The following is a 17,004-nucleotide window of genomic DNA, read 5'->3' as shown; positions in this document are numbered from 1 at the left end:
TTGAGCAATTGAAGAAAATTTTATATAAAATATAAAAGGGGCACACTTTCAGGATTAACACTGTGTGATACTGAGAAATGTTGGTCAATGGACATCTTGGATGTTTGTTACTAATGCCTCATGCTAAAATATCTGTAAAAGTACTTTATGGATTGTATTTCCTGTATACAAAACTTTGAGAGCTTACTAAGGTATACACAGAGGAGTTTGTAAGCTGAGGTACTAGATTTCAAAATAAAACATTTGCAAAGGCTTTTCAGTTCATTAGGTTTGCTAAGTAGTGCGAACCTAAACTGTGATTTAAACAAGCAATACCAGCTTGAATCCTATCTTCTTATTTTTAAGAATGCAAAATGATCTTTAATAAGAATACTACAAAAGAAGTTGAAACAATGGTCTATGCCAATACCAATAGTAATTGTCACTGAACAACTAGTTTTCCCTTTCTTTGTAGTGTTATAATTTCATAGGCTGTTTTGGCGCAATGACTGTGACATGACAAAAACAGACTCCTAAATTGTTTTGAAACAAAATATTTGAGAATATACTACTCTTTTCTGCAAAACTGAAGCACAATGACCCGAACCTTTAACATATGATTAATTAGTACCACAGTGTTAATGGCACTTTTAATCCAGCCTTTTCACTTCTTATCTTAATACATGAACTGTATGTCTTTGCTAACCAGTATGACTTTTACTTACTCATAATTATCAACAACTCACTCTTTGGGGTTCAGATGTCATGTCAACTGGCAACACATCTCTATTCAGTGTCACTCTCCATTCATCTCTTTCTGGACATCCACATTTTCCTCTTTCCTTCTTTCTGTCTCTCTCTCTCAAATGTTCTTCAGTAAATCATCTTTTCCTTTCCTCTACAAACCCAAACCACACTTTGATCTTCCCTGCAAATGAGCCACTTTATCTCCTTCGCTTCAATCTTCCTCAACTGCTCTGCTTCACTGCCCTGGTTTTGGTATCATACAGTACACTGCTGGTTGCACTACTGTTTTTTGCTTGTTTTTTTTTTTTTTTTTTAATATACTTTACTCATTTTACTTAACACGTTTAATCCACATGCATCTTATTGTACTTTTCAATCTGTTTGCACCTTTTGTTAAACTATCTGCATTTTTTAACTCTCCTTTCATAATTCTATAATGTATTTGCACCTTACTGTAATCTGATTTATCAGTATGTATTTTGTTTGCGTTTTGTTACTGCCTGCATGGTCCAGGCTGTGGTTAGAAAGGGTCCTTTGAGCAGTTCACTTAACCAGTTAAGAAACATCAAATAAATACCAGTGGAGAAGCTAAAAGCGGTAAAACTGCACATACTAATTGTCACAGCACTTAAGGTAGAAAATGTCAGAACTCATACTTGTCAGATTTGAGTCATCTGATGTAAATTACTGGTCTACAGCAAACAATTAATGGTGCGCAATAAAAGAGTTTTTGCAGACCATGATTTTTCAGTTGAACTAATATGCTGAGGTTGGCTTTTTGGCCAGCCATTATGGTGTGTCACTCCAGGGGATGGATGTCTTGCCACTTTGAGACTTATCACCAGGAGGGTAGAAATTATAGAGAACAGCAGGATGGGACCCCTTAACCACTGCAGAAATGCTAAATAAATGGCAGCCAAACAAGAATCTGGTATCAGATAGGAAAAACCCAGTATTGGAGCCTTTTCCATTGTTCAAAAAGGAGGTTAATAAGCAGACAGAATCAGGTGCATAAGGCCACCTCTGGAAAAGATCTTGTACTTCTGCCTTATAGCTCAAATTAAACCTTAGTCTCTGCTGTTTACACAACTAATTTCTTCAACTTTGGCTTTTCACAATTTAATGAATAGTAAAAGATTGAATGTAAGTTTGCCTTAATGGGTGTAGAATAACTTCCAACTTTATTTTAAGTACTTAGTAAAGTACGTACAGTAGTCGTGGGAAGGGATGGGAACAGATAACTGCTTTTGTTTTTTCCACTTGAAACATTTATTACATTAAAAAAAATGTTTCCTGCCTTTCCTGGAACTAGTGTAGTCCAGATACAGATTTGCTGTATCCAGGACTGTTTGTAAACTTCTGAGTGGTGATCTTCAATTTTTCCCTTAGATCTGCTAGTTCTCTGCTCTCCTGCACTTTTTCTAGCTTATTAGTCTATCACTTTAGCAGACTTCTTGTAGCAATTATTGTAGCATACAAAAGCGCTACCAGCACTAAACATTCTACAAGGAAACAGCTCCAGTACTTATTATTAATGCCTATCCCTCCAGGCATGTCTAAAGGTCAGTTCCCTGTGCTTTCTCCTATTAACCTGGTGAGCTTGTGCATCCTGAGGCAATGTAGCAACTGACTCATGTACACAGACAACCCTCAGACTTGGGAGAGATGCACTTATATATCCAAACTGGAAGCCACGCATTCTCCAGCCAAGACCGGAATAGTTGGTCAAGACAAGAAGGTCAACACTTGCACCACATAGAACACACAGCACTCCAAAACACACACCAGCATTGCCTTCACATAAAAACACAAACCACACACCCACCTTTCGCGGAGGCTCTCAATAAAAATCTATCCAAACAGCAGAGACCTCCAAGGCAGAAACGCACTCAAACACTACAACACAACACTAATCATGAGAGACATAACTCTCCTAAACAGTCTGCAACTCAACCAAAGCCCCCTAAGGCAAAACAGCATGCCCAACATACTAATCATAGGTGATTCGATAGTGAAGCATACTGATGTCCCACTCAGTAGGTTGAATAAGGAGAATGTAATAGTCAGCTGCCCGTCAGGTGCCAGGATCCGCCACATAACGCACGCACTCAGGTCCCTAAACAACAGGTACAAATATGACTCTGTCATTGTACACATGGATGTGAATGATCTGAGACGTACCTCCCTGGACTACATAAAGAGAGACGTGGAGGAGTTCTCAGATTATGTAGCCAAGAAGGGTATGACCCTAGCCCTGAACAGCCTCCTACCATCACCCAGAATATCACAGTATAAGCAGAAAATTATTGATTTCAACAATTGGCTAAGTTTCTGGTGTCATTCTAAGTATCTGTCTGCCTGGGATGACATGACTGACAGACCTTGATGCTTTACCAGAGATGGCTTGCATCTGTCACCCCTGGGCTTCTGGATACTGGCCAAGGCTCTTGCCACCCCTATAGTGCCTTTTTAGGCGGTGTTCCAAAGACCAAATTACCACCGTAACAGCTACAAACAAATGCAATCTGAGGGTCATGCTGCTCAATGCTAGAAGTCTAAATCTCAAAATGCACTCGCTCGAAGCACTCCTTAAAATGGAGAACATCGACATTTATGCTGTAACAGAGACCTGGTTCAAAGCAGCAGGTAGCAGTCCTGCACTACCAGGCTATAATTCATTCCATACCTTTCGGCCCCAGAACTTGGACCGAAGCTCCAAAGGCGGTGGTGTTTTCATATTCATAAAGGATGTGCACACCTCCAGGCTGGTAGCCCAACATAACGCATCAGAGACACTTCAGGTGCTGCTAACATTGGGTAAGACTGCGATTCAGGTCGTAGCCTGATACAGGTCCCCAATTATGACCCAAGACTCGCACTCCAAGTTCCCAAGCACCATGGGGAATATTAGGGTCCAACCTTACACTCTCATACTGGGCGACTTCAACTACCCCTCCATTAACTGGGAAAACTACTCGTGTACTAATACACTTGCCAGTTTCCTGGAATTCATTAATTCCAACGCCCTGGACCAGCTCATTTTTACCCCCACTAGAGGTAGCAACATCCTTGACCTGGTCATTACTAACATGGGCAACTGCTGCTCTATACCAATAGTCAACTCCTCCATGGTTAGATCCAACCACAAACTAATCACCTTGGAAATCCACATCCCTCCCTCCACCCCCGCAAACGTAACCACCATGAAAAACTTAAAAGCTAACTTTGGGCTCCTAAAAACAGAGGTGGCTAACTTCACGGCACCCATGCAATTGGAAAACAGCTGCATGACTGCCAAATCATACACTAATGCCCTGTACAAACACATACACATATGCATGGATCTTGCCATACCCAACAGAACCAAGACGCTCTCCTCCAAAAAAAGGAAGCCAATCTAGTGGTCTCCTGCCATAAACAAACTCTACAACAGAAGGAAGAAACTGATGCGAAATAAGGCGATGTCCCAAGACTGGAAAAACTCCCTTATCAGCCTCAACAAAAAGTTGAGATCCCTCATCAAATCCTTTAAAGCTAGCTATGAAAACAGAATTGCAGCAGATAGTAAAGACAACCACAAGGCGTTCTATAGTTATGTAAAGAATCTCCATGGCAATACCCAGATTTGTTCGGAGCTGTTGCACAATGGCACCTCCTATACTGAGTCAAGAAATATTGTCAATATACTGGCCGACAGATTCAGTGCCAAATTTACCCCTCTTTTTCCCACCACAAGACCAATCACCAGTAGATTCCCAGGCACCCAGAATTACTGCTACACAAGTTAAAACAGCACTATCCAAGACCAAGAATACAGCTTCTATGGGACCTGACAATATCCCTGGCTGTGTTCTACATGAGCTACAGAGTGAACTGGCACCTCACCTGTGTGTCCTGTTCAGTCATAGCCTCACCTCAGGCTTTGTCCCTACCGAATGGCTCACTGTTACAGTCATCCCTCTCCACAAAGGAGAAGCTACTACAGACCCTGGAAACTATCGCCCCATTAGCCTGACAAGTCTGATATCCAACGCTATGGAACACATCATCATGGACCTAATAAACAAGGATATAGGGAATCTCCAAACTCTGGATCCCACACAGTTTGGTTTTGTGAAGGGTAGATCATGCCTGCTCAACCTGGTCGACTTCTTTGAGTCAGTCACCAGAGCTGTGGATGAAGGCAAGGTGGTTCATACAGCCTACCTCGAACTAGCCAAAGCCTTTGATACCATTCCCCACTCAGGAAGTATAGAAAAACTCACTAAGCTAGGCATCAACCCCTGTATCACTAGGTGGGTTGCAAACTGGCTCGCAGAATCCACAGTGTGAAAGTAGCTGACTCCAAGTCAGACTGCCGAACAGTCACGAGTGGAGTCCCACAGGGTTTGGTCCTGGGTCTTCTCCTGTTTATCTGATTCTCTGAAGTCCAGGCCAACACGAAGGGACTCTGGCTGACAAAGTTCGCAGACGATTGCAAATTGGGAGCCATAATTAACTCCCCAAGTGATGTTGACATCCTACAGAGTGGCATCACTGAATACAGAGAGGCTCAATGCCAAAAAATGTGTAGTCATCCCCTTTGGGAAAAACTGTATGAACCACCTTGCCTTCACCCACATTGATGGCAGTCCATTCATCACAGACGGCGTCATTAATGATCTGGGAACATAGGCTGACAGCAACCTCTCTTTTGACCATCACATTGCCACTGTGGTCAGAAAGTCCTTCTTATGTGGCACATCTCATTACTAAAAGTTTTGCATCCAGTAAGAAAGAGGTCATTGTCTCCCTCTACTCTTCCCTTATTAGGCCAGTCATCGAGTACAATGCCCCATTTGTATGTACCTCACTAGACACCTACAACTGGAGAGGCTGCAAAAGTACCTCACAAAGAGGATCCTAGGCCTTAAACCCTTGCCCTATATGGACAGACTCAAAACACTCCCAACTATTCTCTGTCTCACATCGCTTACTTAGAGGCAATCTCTGCTTGACTTACAAAGCCATGTCTGACCCATCTGTGTTAGAAATGCTACATCTAAAGAAATCCCAATCCCTCTGCACTACACACTCCAGAGACATCAACCTCATTACCACAATCAACTAAACAGGAGGGACAGGTTCATAACCCAGAGACTGCCCATGCTATGGAATAGACTTCCCATACATGTCAAGCAGAGTGCCTCACTGGCCCTCTAAGAGAATTCTTGATGAGTGGATGGGAAATAGAAAATTCATCCCGGGGATCACTTCAGTGGCTCTACTTGACAGAGGCACTGGAAACAAAGGTCAGGTGGCATGATGCCAGGGTAAACCTATGGGCTAGGCTTGTGAAGGCTCCAGGGTCATTAGCCTAGCACACACCTATGACCGGTCTAATTGATAGCTCTCCCATATGCGATGCTTTGCCACAATGCTTCTCATTTGGAATTTTTGTTCTCTGATGGCCTGCATTTAAGTTACCAAAAACTTGTGCGAGTGTGTACAGATCTACACCTGTCTAACTATAAATACATACACCTGTCTACCTACACCTGTCTAACTATAAATACACACATATACATATATATATGTATGTGTTTGTACATGTGTACACATATACCTACACACTCTTTAATGGCTGGGCTGTTGGTGAAAAAGAGAATGACATTATTCTTACTATCTTGGGGGATATCACAATTTATAAGATTTTGTTTTTAAACTGGCTTAACATACACATTTATTTTATGTATACGCCTACAGGTTTTCTTGGACTAACTAGAGCAACTCTGCAGCACCTACTATCCATTTTACAATCTATAATGGACAGAATTTCTAACTTCTTTTGAAATATTAACAGGCTCCTTAATCAGGCCAAGCCGACACAGATTTTCCCATTTCTTAAGCATAGGCCACATTTTTTTTGTTACAACAGACTCCTTTGAATCCTGAAGAACATTAGTCTCTTCATAAGGAGTTGCATCATTTTGGGGTAGACTGTTCATGCCATGTTAGCAGTAGGGGGGGGGGGCAGTAATCCCCCTCACTCACACTGGTATGCTCAGTTGTTGAACCAACTGGTGGATGGGAAGTACTCTGTGGTTAATGGGCTTTTAGACGGGCAATTATTACAATTAATAATGTTTACCTTCATCTAGCTAATAGCCATACTGAGCACTCTAGGATCTTTTGGGAGTAGATTTTTTTTTTCTAAAAGTTTTTTGTGCATGAGTAGGAGACTGGAACATCACTTTAGCTACACATGAAGTCAGATCTACCAAGGGAGAAAGCCACATTGAGAACTAATGGCCTTAATTTACTCTGGGTGATTGATGTTTATAGGTTATTAAAGCCGCCTTCTCGTATATATACTTACTCTCTGAAGTTTCATTCTTTCTCTAGGATGGATAAAGCACTGATTTTAAAGAAGCATAGGTACATGGTATCTGGCACGGAAATTTCCTATTTGCATATCTGATCATGCCCTGCTGAGCACTGACCAAAACTATGCAGAGGCGCCTGTGCAATCAGTCTGGACAGACCAACTCAAGCCTTGACTTCTGAGTTCTAGTGGATTATTTGAATCTTGGGGAAGGCGACAGGAAGCATCAATGGATTCTTAAAATCTTACACTAGTAAGGTTCAATCAATTCCGGATTTTATTATATCAGAGAGATTAAATAAAAGACAGCTTCTTTCCTCATGTATAAAATAAAGCAAGCTAAAATTAAACTAAACCTTAACATCTCTGAAAGCTTTCCTGCTAAACAGCATTGGTTAGCAATGAGGTAAATGCATCAAAATGTGCAGCGAAAGACTGTGCTCATTTAAGACTGCCAGGGGATTGTTTATTTTTATATATATATATATATATATATATATATATATATATATATATATATATATATATATATATATATATATATACACACACACACACACACATACATACATATATATATATATATATATATATATATATATATATATGATGATATATATGAACATGGATTTTTAAACTGTGGGTTTACACACCAGTATCCTATATGTTGCTTTTATATTGTTCTTTGTTGTTTTAACTTCTTGTTGTGCTTAAGTACATATGTAGTGAAACTATTCAAGTAATTTAATGTGATTCAATGAAGTGTTAAAAAACAGACCATAAAAAGTCCACACAAAAACAAGAAACAAATTACTAACAGTATAAAATATTAATTAACAAAATTAACACTGTCAAGTTAATACAAGATGATTATACATGTTCTAAGTAGAAGAAATCTCACTTTTCCAAAGTCCCTAAAACAGAAGCATTTACATTCCTTCTACAAGTATGCCTTTAATTTCTTAAATAGGGAAGATTATTCTAAGATGTGAAGTCATACTTCAAGTATGACTTCTCACAGACTGCTATGACAAATGTAGGCTTAATGAGTTTAATGCCGGAGTTGGTATGCAGAGAATGATAGAACTCCTGGATTGTTAGCCTATTGACAAGTAGTCATAGTGTCTCCATAGAACATGTACACAAACAACGGAGAACCTCTGCAGTTGTCCTTCTCCATAAAGCCCTTTCAATAGATCAGCTAACTATGGCCCCATTAGTCTAACTAGCCTTATCTGGAAAGCCATGGAATGAGTAACTGTTGAGCTATACCAGAGCTCTAGACTCAAGACCCATCACAGTATGGCTTTCTTTCTTGGGTGGAATGTGCCTTCTTAATTTTGTTAGCTTCTTTAAACAACTCATTCAAGCTCTAGATGAAGAGGTTCACCTCCCACTGTGTATCTGTACTTAGCCAAAGCATCTGATAACATATCCCCTCTGGCGGCATGTATAAGCTAATCCAACTATGCATCAAGCAAACCTCTTTATGTAGAGCAGAGGAACCAGACGGGGTGTCCCCTCTCCCCTTTGTTATTTGCATCACATTTAGAACCAGTGGAAAAGAAAATAAGGGACTTAGAAATTCACGGATATAACTGGTATGGTAGTCAAGAAAAGCTGGTTCAATTTGCAACTGATATTTTATACCCGACTAGAAAAGGACATTACAGTGTTCTGGAACATTTTGAGACAGTTTCTAATCTTTTTAGGATACAAAATTAATGAAGCCAAAACAAAGCAATAGCTGTAAATTATGTACCCACACATGAATTGGTTCAGCAATATCCATATTTATGGGGACATGATAAAATGAAGTATTCAGGAGTATGGATTAAAAATGATTCTGGTGTGGCAGCTAAGGATATGTGACAAGAGACTAAACAAAAGATAATTCAAAAACTCAGAAAATGGAAGCTCCGTTATATGGATATTGACAGTAAGATACAAGCAGTTAAAATGTTTTTAGTTCCTTTACAGGTCGCACATATTTTTATCAATCTGAGGAGAAGTTATGGACAGCAATTAATAAAGAGCTGAAGGATTTTATCTGGGAGAGGAAGACGGCAAGAGTCAAGTGGGATAAACTGCTTCCTCCAAAAACTTTCATTTGTCTCTCTAGTGCTTGCTGTCTGTAGGCTATTGTGTAAACTGAAACATTTCCTCTGTGTAATTATCTTTTGGCTAGTGGGGGCTGGTTCTTTTGTGTTCTTGTAAAAAAAAAAAAAAGAAGCTGTTCTGGTTTTTAAGCCCTAACTTTGATAGGGTTTCTGTCTTTACACACAGTGCAGAGTGGAGAAGTTGTTGACCGCAACTGAGCTCAAAATATAAGTATCTTGATTTTTTTTTATTATTTTTACAGATTACTGTTTTTAAAATTTAATATATATAAAGCACTTTGTCTGTTCAGTATCTTCACAAATCCCTATCTGTTTAAAAACTTTCATTTGTCTCTCTAGTGCTTGCTGTCTGTAGGCTATTGTGTAAACTGAAACATTTCCTCTGTGTAATTATCTTTTGGCTAGTGGGGGCTGGTTCTTTTGTGTTCTTGTAAAAAAAAAAAAAAAAAAAAAAAAGAAGCTGTTCTGGTTTTTAAGCCCTAACTTTGATAGGGTTTCTGTCTTTACACACAGTGCAGACTGGAGAAGTTGTTGACCGCAACTGAGCTCAAAATATAAGTATCTTGATTTTTTTTGATTATTTTTACAGATTACTGTTTTTAAAATTTAATATATATAAAGCACTTTGACTATTCAGTATCTTCACAAATCCTTATCTGTTTAAAAACTTTCATTTGTCTCTCTAGTGCTTGCTGTCTCATTTGTCTCTCTAGTGCTTGCTGTCTGTAGGCTTTGCAGTTGCCCGCCCCTACTGTGACACACCTCCCAGTGTAGTGTCATTAGCTCATTCTGCATAATACAGAGAGAACATTTGATAAGGCCTTCTGTTCCTCCTTTTTCCCTTTCAAAAAGTAAAACAAAACTTTTTTTTTTTTTCTCTTTCGCCTGAACCTTCTTGTGTTCTGACTGTCCTTCACAAACATTTTGGAAATATACAGTATATTTCAGAGCATTTGTTATAACTGTATTTGCTATAACTGATTTAAGTATTTTTTCTGGCTTTTTGATTATTTACTGCTTAGCGACTGCATTTTCACCTGTTTATACAGCTCTGCATTCTATTTAAACTGTTTTTGTATTGATTAACTGTTTTGTACTTTTAAAAAGTTATTTGTTGGTTAATTTTACCTGTAGGCTAACAAACTCAAGTGCGCTAGCAGTTTAAAAGCATTTATAGCATTTACTGTCTGTTTTTCCTCTGTTTTCTGCAAAAAAGACAAAAACAAAAAAAAAACAAAAAATCTTGTTTTCCCGCCTTACTGAACTAGAATAGTCCAGTCTTCAGAGTTTGCTGATCTCTGGGCTTAGTCTTGGTTCCTGTGCTATTCCATATCCTTATTTGGATAAAAGGAAGCTTCTTTGTTCACCAGTGGGAGTGGGGAGCACTGAGCAGCCTATTTGTCCCTAGAGGAGTGGTACCAGCCAGAAACTTATAGTCTATTGGCCATTTTGGGTCAATTCCTAGCTCTTTTCAACCCCCTGCTATAAAGCCCACTTTAGCACGCTTTTTCGCTTGTATTCAACTCAGCACAGCTCCTCGTGGTGTCCTGCAGAGTTCTACAAGCAGCAGAGAGCAAAAGAGTGACTTTTTCCTGATTTAAGTATTTTTTCTGGCTTTTTGATTATTTACTGCTTAGCGACTGCATTTTCGCCTGTTTATACAGCTCTGCATTCTATTTAAACTGTTTTTGTGTTGATTAACTGTTTTGCACTTTTAAAAAGTTATTTGTTGCTTAATTTTACCTGTAGGCTAACACACTCAAGTGAGCTAGCCGTTTAAAAGCATTTATAGCATTTACTGTCTGTTTTTCCTCTGTTTTCTGCAAAAAGAAAAACAAAAAAAATCTTGTTTTCCCGCCTTACTGAACTAGAATAGTCCAGTCTTCAGAGTTTGCTGATCTCTGGGCTTTGTCTTGGTTCCTGTGCTATTCCATATCCTTATTTGGATAAAAGGAAGCGTCTTTCACCAGTGGGAGTGGGGAGCACTGAGCAGCCTATTTGTCCCTAGAGGAGTGGTTCCAGCCAGAAACTTGTAGTCTATTGGCCATTTTGGGTCAATTCCTAGCTCTTTTCAGCCCCCTGTAATAAAGCCCGCTTTAGCGCGCTTTTTCGCTTTTATTCAACTCAGCACCGCTCCTCGTGGTGTCCTGCAGAGTTCTACAAGCAGCAGAGAGCAAAAGATTTACTTTTTCCTGATTTAAGTATTTTTTTTTCTGGCTTTTTGATTATTTACTGCTTAGCGACTGCATTTTCACCTGTTTATACAGCTCTGCATTCTATTTAAACTGTTTTTGTGTTGATTAACTGTTTTGCACTTTGAAAAAAGTTATTTGTTGCTTAATTTTACCTGTAGGCTAACACACTCAAGTGCGCTAGCCATTTAAAAGCATTTATAGCATTTACTGTCTGTTTTTCCTCTGTTTTCTGCAAAAAAATAATAAAAAAAAAAATCTTGTTTTTCCGCCTTACTGAACTAGAATATTCCAGTCTTCAGAGTTTGCTGATCTCTGGGCTTTGGCTTGGTTCCTGTGCTATTCCGTATCCTTATTTGGATAAAGGGAAGCTTCTTTGTTCACCAGTGGGAGTGGGGAGCACTGAGCAGCCTATTTGTCCCTAAAGCAGTGGTTCCAGCCAGAAACTTGTAGTGTATTGGCCATTTTGGGTCAATTCCTAGCTCTTTTCAGCCACCTGCTATAAAGCCCGCTTTAGCGTGATTTAGAGCGGAGTTGCCTATAGAGCACCATCGGGCAGCGCCGGTTAAACAAGGTTAAACTATTTCTGGCTCCGTAAAGTCTGCTCTTCAATTTTTCCCTTAGAACTTCTCTACTTGCAATCTAAACAGTCTATTCTCTATCTCAAAAGCTCAGCACTTGCTCCTAAAGCATTTTTATATAGGTAAAGTACTTATATACTAAACAAAGTACTACATTAGCCTAGAATCCCCTTGAGTACCCATTTCCCTATAGGTCCCTTCTGACTCAGTTACACAGCAAACTTTTTCACTTTTTCTAGCATGTCGAAGGGTCAGTTGCTAGCGTCCTCTCCTGTTCAGCTGGTGAATCTGGGCATCTTGAGGCAATGTTGCAATTGCCTCATGTACACAGACAACCCACTCCTTCTCCCACAAAACACAAATACATGTGAGAGATGCAACTATATAGCCAAACTGGAGGCTGAGCTCTCTCAACTCAGGACTGGCAAGACCAGACAGGAGGAGAAGGAAACCACGCACACCACAAACCCAGTTTCACATAGAACTATCACAACTGCAAAACAAACACATAAAGACATACTCGGAGGCACTGATCAAAAATCTACCAAAACTACAGAGGCCTCCAAAGCAGACACCCAAGCAACTGCCACCTCAAGACATAAGACATGCAACACATAGTTCTCAAAGTCAGTGTGCTAAACAGTCACAGCCCTTAAGGCCAAACACAATGCCAGACACACTTGTTATAGGTGACTCCATAGTCAGACACACTGACGTCCCACTCACCAGACTGAACAAGGAAAAGATCACAGTAAGCTGCCTGTCTGGCGCTAGAATCCGCCACATAACACAAGCACTCAGGTCACTCCACAGCAAGTACAAGTATGACTCAGTCATTGTCCACGCCGGTGTGAACGACCCGAGACGTACCTCCCTGGACTACATGAAAAGAGACATAGAGGAGCTCTCAGATTATATAGCAGTATGACCCTGACCCAGAGCAGTATCCTACCCTCACCAAGAATGATGCCACAATACAGAGACAAAATGATCAGCTTTAATAATTGGCTTAATTACTGGTGTCATTCTAAGGGGATCCAATGTCTGTCTGCCTGGGATGACATGCTTGACAAGCCACGCTGCTTCGCAGGGACGGCTTGCACCTGTCACCCCTGGGCTTCCGGATATTGGCAAAGGCTCTTGCCACCCCCATAGTGCCTTTTTTAGGCGAGGCTCAAATGATAAACCTACCGCCCTAGAAAACAAAAATGGAAAAAAACTAAGGGTAATACTGCCAATGCCAGAAGTCTAAACCTCAAGATGCACGCCCTCGAAGCCCTCCTCAGTATGGAGAACATCGATGTCTGTGCTGTGACTGAAACCTGGTTCAAGGCTCCTGAGAGCACCCCAGCACTATCAGGTTATACCTCATATCATGCGTTCCGGCCCCAAATCTGGACCAAACCACAAAAGGAGGGGGAGTATCCATATTCATAAAGGATACCCACACCTCCAGGTTAGTGGCAACGCACGAAGCATCGGAGACCATCCAGGTGCAATTAACCATAGGTAAACTGCCCTACAGTTTGTAGCATGCTACAGACCACCCTCTCAAACTCAGGAAACCCACACAGCCTTCCTGAAGACACTGGAGAGTATGAATGTCTCTCCAAACACCATCATATTGGGTGACTTCAACTACCCAAACATAGACTGGGAACATTACTCAAGCCCCAACACCCTAGCCCAAAGGTTCCTGGAGTTCATAAACTCAAATGCTATGGAACAACTAGTCACCATTCCCATAAGAGGAGAAAATATACTAGACCTGATCATCACAAACATGGGGACAAAATGCTCCACACCTGAAGTATATCCCTCATTGGTGAGATCAGACCATAAATTAATCTCACTGGAGATCCACATCCCGCCCCCAACCCCAGCAAAAAAGGCCACAGTGAAGAACTTGTCAAAAGCAAACTTCACACTTCTTAAGACTGGAGTGGTATCCCTCAAGGCCCCCGAGCCAGTGGAAACCACAACCCACACTGCTGAAACCCTTACAAATGCCTTCTACGAGTACCTCCAGGAATGTATGGATCAAGCAATCCCTAAAAAAATCAAGACCCTTTCCACCAAAGGCAGGCGCCCGGTCTGGTGGACCCCAGCCATAAACAAACTCTACAACAAGAGGAGAAAGCTACTACATGACAGAGCAAAATCCCTAAAAGGGAAGGCATCTCTGATCAATACTAGCAAAAAACTACGATCACTCATAAAATCATCCAAGGCCAACTTTGAGAGAAAAATCGCTAAAGACACAAAAGACAATCATAAGGCCTTCTTTAGCTATGTTAGAAACCTGGGTGGAAACTCCCAGATATGCTCAGAATCAGTCCAAAATGATACAAAAATCACTGAACCCACAGACATTGCCAACATACTGGCAGACAGGTTCAGTGCAAATCCCAAAAGGAGAAATATCTATCCCACCAGAGTCTAGCCTCCCAAACATCTCAGATGCCCAGGTGAGAGCTGCTCTCTCTAAAGCAAAAAACACAGCATCAATGGGACCGGACGGTTTCCCCGGCTGTGTGCTACACGAACTCAATGAGGAACTAAACCCACACATAAGGCTGCTGTTTAATCTTAGCCTTACTACAGGATACGTACCCAAAGAATGGCATACAGCAACTGTGGTCCCACTCCACAAAGGCGGTGCTTCTACGAACCCTGGAAATTACCGCCCCATAAGCTTGACGAGCCTTGTCTGCAAAGCTATGGAGAGGATCATAATGGAACTCATAAAGACACTGGGGACCTACAGACACTGGATCCTACCCAATTTGGCTTTGTCAAGGGCAGATCCTGCCTCTTGAACTTGGTCGACTTTTTCGAAACAGTCACTAAGGCCATTGATGAGGGTAAGGCAGTTCACACAGCCTACCTTGACCTAGAAAAAGCGTTCGACACAATACCCCACTCGGGCATCATAGAAAAGCTCACCAGCTTAGATGTAAACCCATATGTCAAAAGATGGGTTGCAAACTGGCTCAAGGACAGAACCCAGAGGGTTAGAGTTGCTGGTGCCATGTCAGACTCTAAGCCGGTCATGAGCAGTGTCCCACAGGGCTCAGTCCTGGGCCCCCTCTTGTTCGGCATTTATTTTTCTGAAGTGCAGGCAAACATAGGGGGATTGTGGCTGACAAAATTTGCAGATGACTGCAAACTGGGCACCATAATTGACACTCCATCAGACACAGACATCCTCCAGAGAGGTCTCATAGAAATGGATAACTGGTGCCAGAGCCATGGCCTTAAGCTAAATGCCAAAAAATGTATAGTCATACCCTTTGGGAAAAACAAGGTAACCCCTAATTACCACATAGGTGGTAATCCATTAAACACGGAAGAAGTTATCAGGGACCTGGGGACCCAAGTTGACAGTAACCTCTCTTTTGGCACTCACATTGCCAAAGTGGTTAGGAAGACCTTCTACATTGCCCACTTGATCATGAAGGGATTCACATCCAGATCTGGAGAGGTCATTGTACCCCTGTACTCTTCACTTATCAGACCAATGATTGAGTACAACGCCCCATTCGGAATATACCTTACCCGACACCTGCAGCAGTTGGAAAGACCCCAAAAGTTCCTCACCAAAAGGATAAAGGGGCTCAAACATATGTCATACGCTGCCCGACTGAAGAAACTCCAGCTCTATTCAGTCGCATACCGTCTGCTCAGAGGTGATCTGTGCCTGACATACAAGGCCATGTCCAACCCGGAATTAATGGACATGCTCCACCTCAAAAACTCCAAATCCACCAGAGCCACGAGAGCAAGAGACTTAAACCTCAACACGGATATAAATAGGACGTGCTGGAGGGACAGATTCATCACCCAGAGACTCCCTACACTATGGAAAAGAATCCCAGTCCATGTGAGGCAGAGCCCCTCACCGACTCTGTTCAAGAGAAATCTTGACGAGTGGATGGGAGATCGTAGGTTTACCCCGGGAATCATCTCTGTGTCACTGCTGGACAGAAGCACAGCAAACTAATGGGTATAGTATTCTCATCCTAAGGGGTGGTGAAAGCCACACACACACTGGCTAGGCTTATAAATGCCCTAGGGCAGATAGCCTAGTATGAACCTATAAGAGATGCAGTGTCCCAAGGGACTTAAAAGCAAATCTAAATAAATATTGCTGAAAGAAAACTTTTTTATTTAGCTTCTTGGGTTGCTTACTGAAGCTTAAAAGGAATTCCATGCCTGTAATTATGGCATCATAAACATCCATAAGGTAAAGATTGCTAAATAGCTCATACCATTTGTCAAAAAAAAAAACAGCAAAGGAGCTTCTCCCACACCCTGGGCATGTTTCCCTGACTCTATATATAAAATTAAATCAAGTTTCCCCTGAATAAAACCCGCAACATCAGTGGAATCCACTCAGAATAGAAAATCAAGATGTAAAAACACAGTGAAGAAATTTGCACATGCCTGCAATGGAGGAACATATGGGTTAGTTCAACTGATGAGCATATGGCTACATAATGACAATGAACAGGACAGGAGTCTGCCAGTGCTAAGTGTGGCACTGCAGAAAACTGTATAACTGGAATGAACAGGATACTCACCGGGCTTCCTCTTACAATCACAGTTGGGGACTGCCATGAAATGCTGATCCTGTTCATGCTGGGTACAAACTGTGAGGACACTGGAAAACTGAAAGGTACTGCTGCCTGCAAGAAAGATAGGAAACCATTAGCATTTCTCTACAGAGAGACAGACATGTACCTAATACAGGCTGCAAGACACAGATGTAGCATACATACCACAGAGATTGCTTTCTTCCTGAACTGGTCAATTAATCTGGTAAACCAGTGAACTGGATACTTACTGGATTAAGCAGAGCAAGTTGAAAATCATCAAAGCAGCACTGCACTAAATTCTGTTTATTTTCAGAGCACGTTCTTAAGGGACAACATATAAAGCAGAAACATTTGTTTGGAAGGACATATACTTTAACCTAACGTAGCAATATATTACTTGGTAAATCCTCATTAAGTATCTTC

At 41.1% G+C, this 17,004-nt stretch overlaps 1 protein-coding gene across 1 annotated transcript in view; it reads right to left on the bottom strand.

The window, feature by feature from the left end:
- The window catches only part of LOC122816814 (zinc finger protein 704-like), a 977,436-nt gene that overhangs the window by 195,947 nt on the left and 764,485 nt on the right, over window positions 1-17,004 (bottom strand). Inside the window, exon 7 of the mRNA XM_044089856.1 lies at window positions 16,567-16,671. Within this exon, the coding sequence (XP_043945791.1) occupies window positions 16,567-16,671 (105 nt within the window). The remainder of the gene's footprint in view (window positions 1-16,566; window positions 16,672-17,004) is intronic.

The sequence above is a fragment of the Protopterus annectens genome, chromosome 12.part0 (assembly GCF_019279795.1).
Source record: "Protopterus annectens isolate FY-2018-M chromosome 12.part0, PAN1.0, whole genome shotgun sequence".
Classification (NCBI taxonomy): domain Eukaryota; kingdom Metazoa; phylum Chordata; order Ceratodontiformes; family Protopteridae; genus Protopterus; species Protopterus annectens.
Note: the sequence above shows the minus strand (reverse complement) of the source record. Positions and strands in the feature narration are given on the sequence as shown.